General features: G+C 33.3%; 4 protein-coding genes across 4 annotated transcripts; 1 reads left to right on the top strand and 3 right to left on the bottom strand.

Moving 5' to 3' along the window:
• Positions 1-528: 528 nt before the first annotated feature.
• HELRODRAFT_95426 (hypothetical protein) lies at positions 529-3,257 on the top strand. Its single transcript, XM_009027015.1, has 6 exons — positions 529-626; positions 760-870; positions 985-1,099; positions 1,398-1,488; positions 1,750-2,592; positions 2,614-3,257. Exons 1-5 carry the CDS (start codon positions 544-546, stop codon positions 2,271-2,273), a joined length of 924 nt encoding a protein of 307 aa, XP_009025263.1. The 5' UTR covers positions 529-543; the 3' UTR covers positions 2,274-2,592; positions 2,614-3,257.
• A 921-nt stretch (positions 3,258-4,178) lies between these two features.
• Positions 4,179-6,343, bottom strand: HELRODRAFT_189231 (hypothetical protein). Its single transcript, XM_009027341.1, has 4 exons — positions 6,038-6,343; positions 5,748-5,828; positions 5,401-5,522; positions 4,179-5,216 (listed from the first exon to the last, which is right to left on the bottom strand). The coding sequence occupies exons 1-4, from the start codon at positions 6,302-6,304 to the stop codon at positions 5,045-5,047; spliced, it is 642 nt and encodes a 213-aa protein (XP_009025589.1). The 5' UTR covers positions 6,305-6,343; the 3' UTR covers positions 4,179-5,044.
• Positions 6,344-8,485: 2,142 nt separating this feature from the next.
• Positions 8,486-12,884, bottom strand: HELRODRAFT_143547 (hypothetical protein; the record flags this gene model as incomplete). The annotated part of the gene is made up of 3 exons (XM_009027340.1): positions 8,486-8,578; positions 11,973-12,098; positions 12,741-12,884. Coding segments are annotated over 3 exons (363 nt in total), but the record flags the coding sequence as incomplete, so codon positions are not given.
• A 1,588-nt stretch (positions 12,885-14,472) lies between these two features.
• HELRODRAFT_163482 (hypothetical protein) lies at positions 14,473-15,894 on the bottom strand (the record flags this gene model as incomplete). Its single annotated transcript, XM_009027339.1, has 1 exon — positions 14,473-15,894. The coding sequence occupies one exon, from the start codon at positions 15,892-15,894 to the stop codon at positions 14,473-14,475; it is 1,422 nt and encodes a 473-aa protein (XP_009025587.1).
• Positions 15,895-18,046: the final 2,152 nt, after the last annotated feature.

The following is an 18,046-nucleotide window of genomic DNA, read 5'->3' as shown; positions in this document are numbered from 1 at the left end:
GACCGTACTTTTTGTGTCTCATTTGGAAATATTTACCCGATTGTAAATTCATCTAAATGTATTTACGATCATTTAAATTCATTAAAATGCATATATATAATATATTCTCTCTATAAATATGCCTTAATGTATTTACGAGGGCAGTATTTGTTCTTTGCATTTATTAGAATTTGCACTCTTTGCTATTTGTAATCTTTGTTTCCTCTTCACTGTTTAAACGGCATTTAGTTTAATGAAATTACCACCGTTCAGGGTTTGTTTGTCGCCAACAGAATAGTATATATATTGGAAGATGTGTTGCTGTTGATACGAAAAAATTAAATTCCGTGGCCACAACATCAGGCCACACTAAACATCTCAGCAGAGTCCCGTGTCTTGTCTCGAAAATATTTTTTTGCTTTTGTTGTTTCCCTCTGATTAATGATTGGGTTCGGGATGTCGTCGAAAAAAGGTCAAAAGAATGCCCCGATCAGAGCCAGTTCGTCGTCTTCATCGTCCGGCAGTTCGAATTCCGTTTTGCATCACTCGGTGATTAAACCGGAGATGTGCTACTACTGCTTTGATTCTCTGTACTGCCATCTTAACAATTGTGAGCCTGCCAAACCCACATTCACCAATGAAGCTTAGTTAGTAGACTGATCAGTATTTTTATATATTTTTTAATTTTTATGATTTTTATTTCACAGATAGTGTATCATAACTTAGAATTTAATATTTACTTTAGTAAATTAATAATTTATGTTAATTTTATTTTTTTAGTCCTTTGTTCGTAACATGGTCGATAGGCAGGGACAAGCACCTGCGGGGGTGCATTGGAACGTTCTCTCCTGTCAATTTGCATGATGGCCTACATGAATATGCAATCACAAGGTATGTTTCTTCACAATATATAATAATTTTATCTGCAAACATTACATTCTAATGGGTTATTTAATTTAGTTTTATTATAAAATAATCAACTGTATATTTCACTATAAAATATAGTGCCACTAAAGACAGTCGATTCAGTCCAGTAACGAAGGCAGAGTTTTATAGGTTGCATTGTTCAGTGTCGCTGCTCACAAAGTTTGAGGAAGGCAAAGATTATTTGGATTGGCAGGTTTGCTACTTTTCTTACTTATTTTTTTCACATAAGTTTTGAATCTATTCTAATGACACATCAAATCAAGATTTATAATTTGCATTACTCATTTACCATGAAAAAATAATTTGGTTAATTATTGAACTGTTACACAGATAGGGAAGCATGGAGTGAGAATTGAGTTCTACTTTTCTTACTTATTTTTTTCACATAAGTTTTGAATCTATTCTAATGACATATCAAATCAAGATTTATAATTTGCATTACTCATTTACCATGAAAAAATAATTTGGTTAATTATTGAAATGTTACACAGATAGGGAAGCATGGAGTGAGAATTGAGTTCTACAATGAACGTGGTCACAAGAGGAATGCCACATACCTGCCTGAAGTTGCTCAGGAACAAGGTTTGTATTGCATCTATATTCTCTCATTTTTTATAATTGTTAAGAGTGCTCTTCTTGCTTAATCTCTCTATAATGCAGATAAATCCCAACTGATCTAAATATTGTCTGTTTCATTGAAAGTATAACATTGAAAACAGATTGCAATTTGTTTGACTTATTGCATGAAAAACAATTTCTCTGATGAATCATCCAAAAAATAAAAATAGGACATTAAATAAAACTTTAATAATTAAACCAAATAATTTTTATCGAAAAATTCAGGATGGGACCACACGCAGACGATCGACTCCCTGTTGAAAAAGGCAGGCTACAGAGGGTTAGTGACAATGGAGATGAGACAGTCTTTGAAGCTGATGAGATACCAGAGCGAGAAGATCACCGTCTCCTATGCGGACTATATGGCAAGTGCCAATAGACACAGTGCTGCTGCGACTAATTCAGGTAATAGCAATTGCAACATCAACAGCAGCAGTCGAGTTAATAACATTGCCAACCACAATAGTAGTAGCAACAACATCTGCAACAGTCTGAGTAACAACGTTTGCAACAACCTCGGCAACAACATCTGCAACAATATATCTCAAAAAATTAATGGCTGTCTGGTCTCCATGTCTTCATCTCCGCCCAAGCATCATGCAGCTGCCAACAATCACCACCACCATCATCCTTATCACCATCACAGCCGCAATATCTCACCAACTGGTGCCTCATCATCATCCTCTTCCTCCTCGGCCATTGTCAACAATCACCATGTTCGCCACAATCATTTCAACCATCACGAATGATTGCTGCTACTGTTGTGGTTGGCGTCGCTATGATTGCGGTGGTTGTTTGCTGTTGCTGCAGTCGTTTTCATATCTCTAGTTGTTACCATTGTTTGTTTGTATGTTGTTGTAATTATTATTTTTTTTGTTTTTCACCAACTGTCAAATAATTGAAATTTATTCAATGTTGTATTATTATTCTTACTATTACTCAAGCTCTATATGCCATTTTATTATATTTTATTATTTGCCCTGTACATTTAGCTTCCTGGTTTCAAAATTTCTCTTATGTATTTCAGTATGTTGACATTTCTTTCTTGTTCTTAACTGTTACATATTAAAAAATAATTTGGTTAATTATTGTACATTTTAACAACAACCTTTTAACATTGTTTGTTATTGTACAGTTTATTTTGACATGAAGGTAGATATTCATCATCAATTATTTGCTGTTGGTAGCGAGAAAAATCCTGAAGGTACCAGCTCAGCTGATGAAGAATTGATGTACCAATGGATGGATCAGTGGATGGAGGAATTGGTCGATAGATTAGTTTCAACTGATGAAATTCCAGAAGATGATGTCCAAATGTACAAGCAGCAGTAGTATAATAGTTTGTGCACTAGAGTGCACAAAGTTATCAATTGTGATGTGATTGGTTATTGTTATTATTATTATATATATTGTTTCTGATGCCTTCATTCTCATTTATGTAAACTATCATCATCTCTTGTTTACATGAAATAGTTATATATATTGTCGGTGCGTGCTTATACCTATAATGATATAATTGAAACATAATATTAACGCCATCTCAAATATATTTATTTATTTTAATAAATGATATAAGTTGCTGTGCTGTTTTTGTACTTTATATTTAAATTGGTTTAACGTGAGACACATATTTTAATGTTTATCTTTGTCTATAAATTTGAAAAAATTATGATTAAAATTCCTTTTTGAATGAATTTGCGAATGTTTTTGTTGAATAAAAACTTCTTACTGTAGAATCGAAAGAGTTAATGATACTCGCTAAATGGAGCTTAACATTTTTGAATATTTAATAATATTAATTTATTAATACGAAATTTGAGTTTTTGACATGATAAGTCGGTTAGTAGTTTGATAGATTAATTGTGGAGCATGTTTATAGCTTGTTGACTTGTTCAGTTCATTTTCGTGATGCGCATTTCGCTGATATGAAATTTTCTCCTGGTGTACATATTTATGCTTTAAGTTATTTTTATCATGGTTGATTTAAAGGAAAGAATCAAGTCCTTCAAACTTTTCTTATAATTTTAATATATGATTTCTTTTCCTTACACACTTCCCTCCGTAAGTTTTCCTGTTTTACCACAGGTTTCGGTTTGTTACTCTGACAAGGAATCTACTAAAACACATGCAGATGAGGTAGTTGGGTAGAACTTTTTTTAAAAACTAAACAAACAAAGAACACTACCAACTCAGGACAATGAATGTTTAACGTTGTAGTCGTGCTCAGTCCTGTATTTCTCTGTGCTTCTGTCGATGCGTGTTCATGTGCGCCTGTCTGTATGTGTGTATGTATATTTATATGTATATGGGTGTGTGTGTGTGTCCGTGTTTTTGTGTGAATAGGGTTTATCTGTCTATATACTTCTCTGATTTTTTTTAATTGTGGGTGTTAGTGAGGACATATTTGTAGCTTTTCATGTCATGATTCGTGTGTGTGTGTCTGTATGTGTGTGCTTCTGTCTGTGTGTGCGCGTGTATGTGTGTGCTTCAAATTGTTTATACTTATAATGTTAATTTTTTGGTTTTAAAATTATGATATAGATTATTTTATGTTTAATACTTATTTTTCTTTGAAAGAGGAACAGAGAGAAAAAGGTTGAATAAAAGAAGGGATGAGGAAAAAAGATAATTTGTTATACCAAAATTATGTACATTACGATGTATTTTTTTGTTTCCAAATATATATATATGTATATATATATCGTATATTCAAATGAATTATTTTCTCATATTTGTTTCATCTTCATTTACGTTATATATATATATATATATATATATATATATATATATATATACTGCGTCCTTATTTAATGGCGCTTATCTGAAAAATATCAACTAGGCTTTTCTGTTTATCAAATATTATATTTACATTAACACGTCACGAACTTTACTGCATTGGAACGTACGTATGACATGACGTCATGTTGTACCCTCCAAATGATGAAGCTTTCCTTCATATGTCCATAATTAAAAACTCAATCATACCGACGATCAATTATTAATAAGCGAATAAATATTGATTAACTACGTACGTTATGATTCTTACATGAATCTGTGTGTTATGTATGTGCAATGTATATACATTGTTCACCCTTTATACATTCTCGCCACATGTACAATTAAATTAGATGCTTGCAAGTGATGCAGTGAATGTTTTTTATTGGACAATAAAATATTAGGAAATTATGCTAATTATAATTATTTATTCATTATTCTTGCGTACAACTACGAAAACTAAGATATTTACTTTCGTCTAATTAAAAATCGAAATAATTTTTGAAACCTTATTATAATATAAATGTAAAGCTTCTGCACATTTCTCGACTTTACTTGAAAACGAAAGAATTATTTCGATACAGATAGATCTAGATCTAATCAACTTAATCTGCCTTGTTAATGTTCGCCTGATCTTTTAATTTAACGCTGTAAATAATGTTAATATTTACCATATGTTCAGAAAATACTATAAACGGTAAGCAAGGCTCGTTGGTGATGTTTTGCATCACAAAACAATTTCTTCTTATTTTAACATTGTCCACGATTGGAAGGGCCGTCTGGTTTTTAACGTTAGAAGGTTCTCCGGTGATGGAGTGTTGCATTGGAAGAGGTAGTGAGGTGTCTGGTTGACCATCCTCTGCAGAATCAGCTGGTCTCGCCTCATCATCGCCGACATTTCTTCAGACATCGTCCGCCTGTTTATTAAATTTTATCAATTACGTCATATTCAACTTCTCATCTTCTAGCGTTTTGTTTAAACAATATTTTATATCAGTATTTTTTCATTGCAATTAATTTGATAAAATTTATTTTAGTAGTAAAAAACATAGTAGTAGTAATGGTAGCAGCAACAGTAGTAGTAACAGTAGCATCACTTACGATTTCTTGAAGCAATATTTGTTGTGGTTGTCAACGAAGCCACCATTCGCTTGGATGTCAATTATCTTCTTCAGCATGTTCATGTTCTCATATTCAACTTTCCTATTATCATCTTCTTTCATCTGTTTTCAGTTGTTTGATGTTCAGTTTAATTTTTGTTGAGGTTTCTAACGTGATATATATCATATCAACACAGCCGTCTCTACGAGCGCGCTTGTTTCAGAGGAAAAAATTAATGAAAACCGAGTAGTTGGTTGTATAAAATTATGTTGTCGTTATGTTTTGTTTTATTTTGTAAACCAGAAACAGTGAAAAGGTTTACCAGGTCACAAAAAGTTAAGACGCACTTGCAGCTTTTTAAGACTGAGAATGAGATGAAGATGAATTCTCGGTGGACGCGTATCTACGACGTGTTTCACACCAAGTATCTGGCCAGTTGAAGTTTTAACGGTGATGGCAGGTGAAAAGTAAATCACTTCAATAGTTATTGAACTTTCATGTTTTTAATTGTAATTCGATAGCAGAATATTTATTAACTCTATATTGTACTGTACATATTTTAACTATAGAATCAAACGTTTGCATAAATTATTGTAAAAAAAATTATTGTTTAACAGCATAAAAAACAAGAGCAAACTCTCTTGTGATGGGTATCCAACATTGTTTCATCCCATCGCTTCTGAAGAAACTTACTGGAAGCTGGCTTCACAGGTCGATACAAATCACCGACGCTAATACTACTCCATTCTCTGTTTCTCACTTTGCAGTTGTACTTGGTGTTAGTTTTGTTGCTTGAGATCCCGTTGTTATTTGTTGCAACATTTTTGTTTTCCGCGGAGATGTTCTTTGATAAGTTTCTCAATGAAGATTCTTTGGTCGTTTTATGAGAACCGTTTGGCGGCATGTTTGATCACAAACTTGCGTGTTGTTAAACTTAGAAGATATCTCGCGCAAACTAAAGAAGACGGAGGCTATGTGCGCGCTCGGGATTGTTAAGGCGCTTTATGAACGGCGCTCAAATGTAAAGTGCGTCACTTATGATTATTTTAATACTTCTTTACCGTTGCCATAGAAATCTTCTACTCTTAAATATCATCAATCTGAATGGAGTGATAAGCAAATCTTTTTTATTTAATTTTGGTTTTTTTAATCAAATCGTTGTTTAAGATAAACTTCATGTCGTCATAGCAATGTGTTTTTCTTGCAATACATTTCTCACCGATCTTGTTTTAACACGATGATATAACGTTTGAAAATTATTAAAAATTTCAAATATTAATTACAGCGTTAAATGTACTTTTTAATATAAACCTACATAAGCAGATTGCAGACTTTTTCCAATTAGTTTAGTATAATTAACACTATATATTTTAAATCTTTGACTAATATATGTATTTTAGTTGCTAATTTTATTCAATCGGCAAACCTATTTAATTACGCCAAAATATTTGGTTTATTTTAAACCAAAAGTGTGATCTGTGCAAAGAACCTGGGTGGGTGGAGGAAACTGGAATGACGTAGACGGCAGGCCAAATCATGAAAACATTTTTTCCATGTTTTACAAATAAATACTGAGATTTCGTAAAAATAAAAAAATAAACAGAGTAATTTTTCTGTCCTTCATTTCAATGCTACAATTTTTTTTTCAATTATTATTTTTCGCGAAACTGAATATTGCAAAAAAAAACATTATTTACTTAGAATGAGTGAATGAATGAATGAATGAATAAATGAATGAATGAATGAATGAACGAATGAACGAACGAATGAACGAACGAACGATTGAATGAACGAACGAATGAATGAAGGAATGAATGAATAAACGAATGAATGAATGACTGAATAAACGAATGACTGAATAAATGGATAGGTGTTTTTTTTCTGTGAAACCGCAGATGCAATTAATTTTAACGTCAGTTATTTATTATACATATTCACGCCAGGTTCAATCCGTGTCAAATTTTCGTCTTAAAAATTTAGGATTAAAAAAGCCGAATAAAATTATATATATATATATATATATATATATATATATATTATATATATATATATATATATATAGTATTTAGTATATTTAGTAGTAATTATATTAATTTATATTGAATAATAAACTCTAATTTGTTAAAGATTAGTAAAAATATTTCACAGTAAATAGATTGCACTCATATATAAGATACTAAATAATAATATTACATTGTAAATGTCACATATTGCCACAAAATTACCAGGTAAAAACGTAAAGTGTATACATTTTTAAGTAGTGTAGATATGCATGTATTATATGTATGGTGCTGGTGCCGTGGTACTGTAGGTACGTCTATATTGCATGGTGGTGGTGGTCAACAAAGTCAAACTTTTAATTTTACAATTTTTGATGTATCAGTGACGAGATATACATTAATAATATGAGTGTGTGTATGTGAATGTGTATGTGTGTGTATGTGTGTATATATATATATATATATATATATATATATATATATATATATATATATATATGTGTGTGTGTGTGTGTGTGTGTGTGTGTGTGTGTGTGTGTGTGTGTGTGTGTGCTTTTGTAATATGGTTGATTCAAATAATCAAATAATGATAATAAACGATGTTTGTAATGATAACAACGCAACAACAACAACAACAACAACGACAAAATGAAAATTAGTAAAAGTATGAAGTCAATGAAAACGACGTCGACAACGATAACGAAACGTTACTGACGATTTTATTATTTACAATATTTCTACCAATACAATAATAATAAGATTGAATGAATATTTACAAAACCGTCATCTCAAAATCCATCCACACCCGCCAACGTCATTCTCGACGAGCCAGAAAACTGGGAAAACCCATTATTAAAATAGGAACCGAAACTACTTTGGTATTCCCGAAAGTTGTTGACCGCTTGGTACATCGGTGGCTGTGACGTCATGAACATGTCGTTGATGTTGTTGTTATGGTGATGGTGAACAAGAAGGTTGTTGTTGTTAGTAGTGTTGTTGTAGGTGGGCGGGTGGAAGGGCGGAGGAAATGTTGAGGGGGGTGGTGCAGGGAAGCCGTGAATTAGGGGCTGGTTGGTCGAAGTTGTGTCACCCGATCGTCTGTGTCTCTTGCCTTTCGATGACAACTTCCGGTTTCTTGTCTGTATGCCTTCCTTCTTCATCGTGATTGGTCGGTTCACCTTGATGAACATGTGTGAACATAAAGTGAACTCATACAAACACGCGTGTATTTAAAAGACAAGCCTTAGAGCTTTGAGATTAAAAGTTTGTTAAGTGAAACAATTAATTGAAAGTTTTATTTTTAAAATTAAATTGAATTAGTTGTTATGTAGCATTGCCGTTGTAAATTTTAAATGAACGATATGCCAATGTCACATTGTTTTAAAGCGAACTCTCATTTAGTTATTCGCACATTCAGGCTCAATCTAGCAATATTTTGCACCAATACTTATTTGCCTTTCGTGAGAGTTTGGAACTGACTTCATCCCCTTCCAAATTGCTGGATAAATTTCAAAGTTACAAAAGAAGATGTATGTGGATGCAACGTAATAATAAATGATTTGTCTAAATTTTTAAAGCAATACTTAGAATGTAACTTTAAATAAAAAGTTATTAATAGAAAATAAAGAATATTTATGAGTACATTCGTGAGTGAAAATGGAGAAAAAACGTTGACAAACACTGATATAAATTAAGTCTACTTATTAATAAGATGAATGTTATTTTTCAAAATTGTTAATGATTTTTACTTGAAACAGATATAAATTGTAGACTCAGACAAATATCGTCGGAGGTTCGCACAGTACTGAACAATTACCTTAAAGATACAAGACCACGCCGACCAGTCATATAATAATTACGATTGTGTTGACCAATCATAAAAAAATCATATCATACTGACCAATCGTATCAATGATTTTAATCCGAGTAACCAATCAGAGGTCACGATCTAAGTTTGTTCGCACGGTTAACCATGAAAGCGAGTCAAACCCCTTTTTGAAATTCTCAACAAGTTTATTTCGATTTAATGTTTAATTTGAAAATAATGCCTTACAGATTATTCTAATTTTTGTTAAACGTGAAGATGATCAAATGGTCAGCTTCACATTTAATATAAAGAAGGTTCGTTTGCGCTGGAAAAAAAAATAAGTTTTGATTCTTGAATTTTCATCTGTATTTCAGTTAAAACTTTCATACTGTATCAAGAGCATAAGAAATTGCATTGAAATGTTGAAGTATAGATTTGAATGAAAAACACCAATAGGAACGAAACATAGCATCTGTTGTTGCATAATGATTCGTTGTTTAGCATATCCAACCTACATATAACACAGCAGCGGCACAGGCACACGTATCGTAACATGACATTTCTGATGTAAATGCCTTCTGTGAGTATGAATGTTTGCTGGGAGATCATTTGAAACGACATCTCAATTCCTCAATCGAGCTGACATCATGGGCGTTGCTGATGTCATTTGTAATTTGCAGTTGTTGTTGCTATGTTTTTATTGCTCTTGTTGTTATGCTGTTATTGCTGTTTTTTGTTGTTGCTTTTATGTTTTTATTACTGCTGTTGTTGTTGTTATTGTTGTTAGCTTTGTAATGCTGTTATAGATGTTGTTATTATAATGCTATTGCTGTTGTTGTTGTCATGTTTGTTTTATAAAATAATTTTTCTTGCTTATTTGTTTTGTTATGGTTAATTTTTGCTAAGGACCGTACCCTTCAATTTATGTCTTTTAAATTATAGTTTGATACAACGTATATGTATATACAATACAGCAATAATTAATAATTATTAATTCTTTTTTAGATATATTAGATAAAATAGATAATATTCAAAAATTTGTTGTTGTTATTATTATTGATGTTTGTCATTGCAATTAAAATTATGCTGTTGATGTTGTTCACATTAATGATGATTTTAAGAGGCTCAATGAAGCATGGCTGATGAGATTGTGATTGTGTTGTTGTTGTCGTTGGTGTTGTTGTTGATTTTGTTGGGGGTGATTTTGTAATGTAGATTTTTACGCAATGTACATTTACTGCGACGTATTTCATATACTCATTCAATAATTCATTCGTTCGTTCGGTACATTCGAAACAAACAAACATGCAAACATACAAACAAACACACAAACATACAAACGCATATACATACAAACATAAATACGAACATAAATAGATGCAAACATAAATACAAACAAACATACATACATACATAAAGACAAACATACATACAAACATACATGCAAACAAACATACATACATAAAAACAAACATTCATTCAAACATACATACAAACATACATACAAACAAACAAACATCTACATGGAAAAAGACGTGGCGCTCAATCCAACCGGAGATTACTTTCTGCTGATAAGAAATAAATGCGTTTGCTGTTTGACCGGGCTTGCGTGCATACCAAATGTATGCAGTTGTTCTTCTTATTCTTATTATTATTTCTATTATTGTTATTATTATTATTGTTGTTGTTATTGTTGTTGTTGTTAATATTGTTGTTGCTGTCTTTTGTTGACTTGATGTGTATAATTCGTGCAATGCTTATAATGTAAATAATGTATTATATATTTTTTGCTGTTTTTCAGAGGTAGTCAGTGTATTGGTGGCCAGTTTGTTCTTCTCCTTCAAGATAAAAATTGAAAAAAAAATCGATTTAATTTTATTTTTATTTAGAGAATGTTGAACTGAAGGGAAAAAATTGATGCCTTTGAATTGGTCATGAAAGAATTTCATAACTCTAACCATCCATCACATATTCACAAATAGCAACAACCTTCTATAACTTCCTCATCATAGAGAAACACACCAAGCAACCACATCACGTTACAACTTATTTCATACAGAAACACACTGCTGCATTACGTTTCTATTCATTTAAAACAACTTCAAACGACACGAGTGTTTCTACTACTGAGAACAAAGACATTTATATCGCAATCCTTCATATTATCACGAAACAACAACATAAAAATTAGGAGAACTTAATTACAACATAACAAAAACAAACTCACAAAATATCCATGCAACAACACAACCCACAGTCAAAATAACACAGAAAATAATTTACTAAGCAAACTGGATATTTTTAACATATCTACAACAAAATAAATGACTTAAAATAAATCATGTAACAACAAAGCAATTGTTATAATATTAACTGCAAATTTTTACAACAACAACAACAACAACAACACAAGTGTTACTCAACAACATTATAACAACATTTTAAATTGATCAACAAGTTAACTCAGACAGTCTTTTCGTTTTGTCCACTGAAGCGTACGTACAAAAAGTGTATGTGTGTGTAGGTTTTCATCGTCGTGTTTGGCATTTGTGGCATTTCAGCTAAATTGCAACAAAATAAAAAAAAGTTATGTAACCGGCTTTGGGCTTGTAAGAGCTGCTTACAACAAAACAAAGTACTACAAAGCATTAGTAGCCACAGCAACTGCAGCTGCAAAAACAGCCACCGCAACAACAGTAGCAGCCTCAAGGGCAGCCACAACAACAGCAGGCCAAACAACAGTAGCAGCAACAACAACGACCAACATTATGCAGTTTGTAGTAGAGTCCACAGGCGTTGCAGACAGCATCTCCATTCTGGTTCCTTCTCCATAATGTTGTCATGTTCGTACTGCAGTTGGCACACGTGGTACCTGCTCGTCTAGCAGATGACTGGATGTGATGTGACGATGGCGAGGATGACGATGAGGATGACGGTTGGTGATTGGTGGTGATGAATATGATGATGACGAGTTTGTTGATGGAATTGCTGGTGAAAACGACAACGATGATGATAACTCGACGAATATGATGAAGATGATAATGTTTTTGTTTTCTCTGACCATGATGGCAATGATGACGTTAATGATCAATGATAAGGAGAGGAGAAGACAAAAAAAGATGATGGTGGAGATGAAGAAAGAAAAGATGACGACGACGATGAAGTTGGTAATAATAGCCATTAAATAATAGTGATGAAAATGATGATGATGATGATGCAATAATATGATGACAAAACGACGGTGAGGACGATGATGATCACGGTCATTAATACCAATGATGATGATGATGAAGATGATGTTGATGATGATGATGATGATGACGATGTTGTTGTTTATCATCTGTGCTGATCTCGTTCATGACGATTTATGATGATGATAACGGTGCGGTGTTGTTGGCCATTTAGATTGATGACGATGATGATGTAGTGATGACGATGATGATGAAGTGATGATGACGATGATGTAATGATGACGACGATGATGGCGATGATGAAATTTTAAAAATTCATCACAGTGGAATATTTTCACTGACCAGTCGTCGTTTGGGTTTGATGAGTGGTCGGTTCTGGCCGTTGATTTTGTGGTAGAGCCCGCAAGCGTTGCAGAGGTACTGCCCGTTGCCATCTCTTCTCCAGAGGGGGGTCGAGGTAGCTCCACAGTTCACACATTCACGACCTTCTACAAGGATGTTGAACAATATCAGTTAAACGTAACTGTCAAAATACCAATGAATAATTACTTCAATACTCCGATGTTTTGCGCATTCCCAACCACCAACAACCGTGTTTTAAGATTTGCATCGCGAAGTTATGACAATGAGGGGTAGAAATTAAATAAACACAACTGAAAAGGTGTCTTACAAGACATCTTACCTGAGCTTGATCTCGATTTGATCCGGATTCTCGAGATTTCAGACGCTGCCTTGAACATGGCCGCTGAGTTCGACAGCATCGTTGTTTGCGAAAGAAATTTTGGCGGGGAATGATATATCACGTGATCAGTTAAAGATGGCGGGAAGGTTCTGTTGTTATTATTGTTGCTATCTATAAGCGCATTGCTATTGTTGCCGTTGTTGAACGAGTTGTTGAAAGAGTTGAGTTGTTGCTGCTGCAAATGTTGTTGATGTAGATGTTGATGGTTGTTGACGTTATTGTTAATATGATAAGAAGATGATGAAGATAGTGAGGAGTAGAGGTGAGGGGCGGGTTGATGGTGGTGAGAGAAGAGGTGAGGATGGAAGCCTCCGATGAACCTGCTGTTCGAAGTGAAGCCTGTAGGTTGGTTTCATGCTGAAATTTTCAAAATCGTCAACTTTCATTTTTAAACTTTGTTCGTGAGTCTTAATTAAAATTTTACCAGTGCTGCCGCATTTGTAAAATAATTTAAATTTTATATACAAACAAGTTTTTTTATAGGAATGAGTTTTATTAATTGATTCAAAGATGGTATCTTATTTCAAACCACATGTGAAAAATGTTGTTAGGTTCAATTAAAAACTACTTGATACAATCCAACAATAACATGCTCGGTAAATAAAACTATATTGTCGTAGGAAGTGCAAAATTTAATTTGTAATAAAAATTCTGAACGTTTGATGGTGTTTCTTAATTTAAATTTAAAAAAAAAATAAAAATGAGCGTGCGTGCAATCTGATGTGACTGCCTTTTGTAAATTTTTGTCGTCAAGTCTTGAAAACTAATTTTTTTAAAGGTAAGTTAAAGTTTTATGTTCAGCGTCAACAAACTTTGACTGAATTTTTAATTTGAACTTTAAATTTTGAAATGCTGATTTATCGGTTTGTTCCAATTGACACTTTTTTATATGAAGTAAATTGTACTGAAACTGTTAAACATAAAAAGATTTTTCAAAAAAATAATTGTTTAAATTATTTTTATCAGTTATATTTTTGAAACTGATATCGCATTTTAAGAAGTTTACGTTTATGGCCAAACGCGCTTGCTTATTTGGCAGCAGTTTGTAAGTTATGGCAATTTTCCATTCGTATTAGAACAAATTCGGTACACAACAACTTAAACCTTTATTTAAATTAAATTTAAAATTTTTTTTCCAAATCCTATAATACCAACGAGAAAGCTTCAGTGAAATTGTTTCCATTAGCGTGTTGACAAAAATATGCACATAAAATTTATTTAAAATCAGTCTCAAAATAATTATTCTTAAAACGGTGAATTAAACCATTCTAAAACTTGTCACAACACTTTTAGGATTCAACAAAAGTTTTGCTTTTTAATCAACAGAAAATATTAACCCGTAGAAAATATATCAGCCAGCTGTCTGGTTGGTTGCATGGAGTCCATCATAAATTCCTCATTAGAGCTCGAGTTTGTTGTCGTGTTTGTTGTTGTTTTCATGTTTTCTTTGCCTTCCATTGTAATGTTATTGCTGTGGCTGTTGTTGTTACTTTTGTTGTTGTTGTTTTCACGACAGAGCGGTAGGTTGACGTTGTTTAAATCTCCGTTTGAAATAATGTTGTGGTTGCTGTTGTTAGATTGGTGGTTATTGCTGTTACTGTGATTGGTGCTGGCGATTTTGTTGTTTTCGCTTGGAGTCAGGCATGTTTGGTTGGCTTGATTCGTAGTTGGATGATGACTTGCAGCACCAGCATGTACCACTCCACTCCTATTGTCAGCAGGCTGATAATTTTCTTTTAATTTTTTTACGCCGTAACTGTTGTTGGAGTTGTTGTTATGAATACTGTTGATGCTCTGTTGATGGCTGTTCAGTGGCGAACTACAATCGCCAATGCCGCTGTCTGGGTGTCGTGTGGCGTCAACGTCGGACGCTATGGACGCTGATGAAGTTAAAGTGGAGGTGAAAAAGTTGATGCTGCTGTTGAGGGTCGATGGTGAAAAGAGTACTGAGGGAAGGGCAAGAGTTGAAGGGTTAGAATTTTGGAAGGGTTCGGTTGGAAACATGTAGGGCGTGTTTGGCGACGTCAGTGACGAATGGTTGTGGCTGCTCGAGTCGTATCCGTGGTAGAAGTTGTGCGTGTGAAGAGGCGGCGGTGGGATTAATTGGGAGTGGTTTTGGTGGTTCGATTGTATTGATCGACAAAAATCTTCGGAGAGAGGGAATCCCTTGTTGAATGAAAGTAACGAAGTCTCGTCTGGTGCGTAGAACGGCGGGAAAGAAGACTTTAATATATTATTGTTGTTGCTGTTTTCGTTGCTGTATAAGTTGTGTATGTTATAATAAGGGTTTATAGGAGTTGTCGGTGCTTTGTTGGAAGAGATGTGTGTTGCGTTGTTGTTGCCGTTGCTGTTGGGATTGCTTAAGTAAAAGGACCTGGAAGAGGCCCAGTTTGAAAAATTACCACCAGGATGTGATAAAAAGTTGTCGTCGATGTTACTGCTTTTGTCAATATCATCGTCGTCGTCGTCGTCATCGTTGTTGGGAGCGATGTTGTTGATGTTATTATTGCCGGTTGGATCATGAGGAGGCCTTGGTGTGGAACTTTGATACAATGGAGATTGCAAGGATGGGTGATGAAGATTCGAATGTTGCAGCTGCTGATGATGTCTTGATGGAGATAGTTTGAGTTCGTGGTTGGTCCATGATTTGTTGTACAATGTTGATGTAGTAGTTGTTGTTGAAGTTAGTTGTGGCAGTGCGCAATTTGTGGCATTTGAAAAATATGAAGAGGTAGAATTTGCTGGAGGCTTCATTTTTTCTAAACGATATAAAATTGTTCTTTTATTTATTAAATTTTAGTTGCAAGTTTTCAAAATTATAATTGAATTTTTAGCGATAATCAATGCAATGGAGAAACTGAAAAACGTTTTGTTGGATTTAGCAAATGAAATCTTAAGTATGATATTGTTTAATACAAATAGTTTTCTAATTAATAAATGGTTCGGCATAACTTGATTTGATTACTACAAAGCAGTAAAACTCAGTTTTGGAAGCAAATCAACGTAGTTTACGTACCTATATGTAAATTTGTGCATGTGTGTGTGTGTGTGCGTGCGTGTGTGTGTGTGTGTGTTAAAAATAGTTAACTCTTCTGAACTGTAGATTTTTACTGTGCAGATTAATTTAAAAAAAAACAAATTATTTAGAATGAAAACGTTATAAAAATGGAACTTTAGCATAAAATTTAGGACACTTTTTAATTCTTAAAGACGTCTTTTCAAATTATAATTTGGAAAAAAAAAAAATTTTTATAAATAATCGATAAATCATTAATTATTTATGGAGAATAAAAACATAGCAGGTTTCAAAGGAATTCCATTTTGAAATCATTTTTTATTATTTTCTTTTATAAATCATTCCAACAATTATGATTAATTTCTGCATAATTTGAATCTTTCCACCAACCAAGCGTAAGATCTTGAACTTTTGAACCTAATTTTGAATATTTCTGAAGGCTCTGAAGTGTTCATTCAAATAAGCATAGGACTTGTATTGCATCGTATTCATCAATGCCGATTATTTGAGAGTTGGTCTTAGGATGATGTAGATGAGGATGAAAATGAGGATGACGAAGATACAAATGACGAAGATAGAGATGACGAAGATGCTGATGCTGATAAAAATGATTACGAAGATGTTTACAAAGATGAAAATGATTTTGAAGATAAAGATGATGATGATGAAGAAGATGATGATGAAGAAGATGATGAAAATGATGACAAAGAGAAGATGATGATGAAGAGGATGACAAGTACAAAAAAATAAAATTGAAATATTGTAACAATGAGGGTTTTCTTAACTCAGGTCAGTCAGACACGTATAGTATTAATATAAGCAGTCTCAACGTAATGTGTGACGCCTTGATTCCCGCGAATTAACACGTGCTGCGTCTGAATTGTTAAAAAAAATAATGAAAAAAGTCGTTCGCATACATAGGCATAAATTGACAACCAATTAGAATAGAAGTAGTTGTGTAACTTTCTTCTTTCAAATAATTGCATAATTATATACAATTACATCTTTACATATTTTTGAACAACCATACGTCAACAAAATGAACAAAAAATAAACAAACATACATACAAACAAACAAACATGCACGAACATGCATACATCTGTACAAACCCTCATATATGTATACAAACAAACATTCATGTACACAAACAAACATTCATGCATACATACAAGCAAATAAACAAACAAACGAACGAACGAACAAACGAACAAACAAACACTTGATCATTGTTGTTTGCCACATTGATGCTTTTCCACCCTTCTCCATCTGTTACAAATACTGTCACAAGCCAATAAATGTTTATAACTGTTTCTTTTTATGCGTTTGTGCGTGCGTGTGTGTGTTTAAGTATGTGTGTCCATGTTTGTTTGCTTGCGTGTGTAAGTTCATGTTTGGGTATGTGTGTTGTGTTTGTGTGCGTGCGTGTGTGTTTGTGAGTGTGTTTTTCAATGTAAGTGCTGTTCATTTGTGTACTACAGTATAATACATTTTAAATCGCGTTTAAGAATTAATTTCAAATTTCATTGTTTAGTCTTTTAAAAAAATAGAGTGGAAATGAAACTTAAATGTACAACTTATAATTAAAAAATATCACATACACACGTAAAGTTAGATGTATGGAGCTAATGTACGATATAAACTAGGAAACGCTGATTGACTATGAGCCAGTATTTATGAGGCGAGATGAACATGTATGATCACACACACACACACACACACACACACACACACACACACACACACACACACACACACACACACACACACACACACACCACACACACACATGCACAAATTTACATATACGTACGTAAACTACATTGATACGTGTGTGTGTACACATATGTATGTACGTACGTTCGTACAACAGATGTTTATCGGCATGTTCG

The sequence above is a fragment of the Helobdella robusta genome (assembly GCF_000326865.2).
Source record: "Helobdella robusta unplaced genomic scaffold HELROscaffold_5, whole genome shotgun sequence".
Classification (NCBI taxonomy): domain Eukaryota; kingdom Metazoa; phylum Annelida; class Clitellata; order Rhynchobdellida; family Glossiphoniidae; genus Helobdella; species Helobdella robusta.
This window is presented reverse-complemented; position numbering and strand designations above follow the sequence as displayed.

What these genes read in the sequence shown, in the direction of transcription:
- HELRODRAFT_95426 (XM_009027015.1), top strand. Translation starts at nt 544, where the DNA reads ATGTGCTACTACTGCTTTGATTCTCTGTACTGCCATCTTAACAATTGT. An exon ending in CATGAATATGCAATCACAAG is followed by an intron (nt 871 to 984) that starts GTATGTTTCTTC and finishes TATAAAATATAG; the next exon opens with TGCCACTAAAGACAGTCGAT. An exon ending in AAGATTATTTGGATTGGCAG is followed by an intron (nt 1,100 to 1,397) that starts GTTTGCTACTTT and finishes AATGTTACACAG; the next exon opens with ATAGGGAAGCATGGAGTGAG.
- HELRODRAFT_189231 (XM_009027341.1), bottom strand. Translation starts at nt 6,304, where the DNA reads ATGCCGCCAAACGGTTCTCATAAAACGACCAAAGAATCTTCATTGAGA. An exon ending in TGGATACCCATCACAAGAGA is followed by an intron (nt 5,829 to 6,037) that starts GTTTGCTCTTGT and finishes TCAACTGGCCAG; the next exon opens with ATACTTGGTGTGAAACACGT. An exon ending in AAATATTGCTTCAAGAAATC is followed by an intron (nt 5,217 to 5,400) that starts GTAAGTGATGCT and finishes TTTAATAAACAG; the next exon opens with GCGGACGATGTCTGAAGAAA.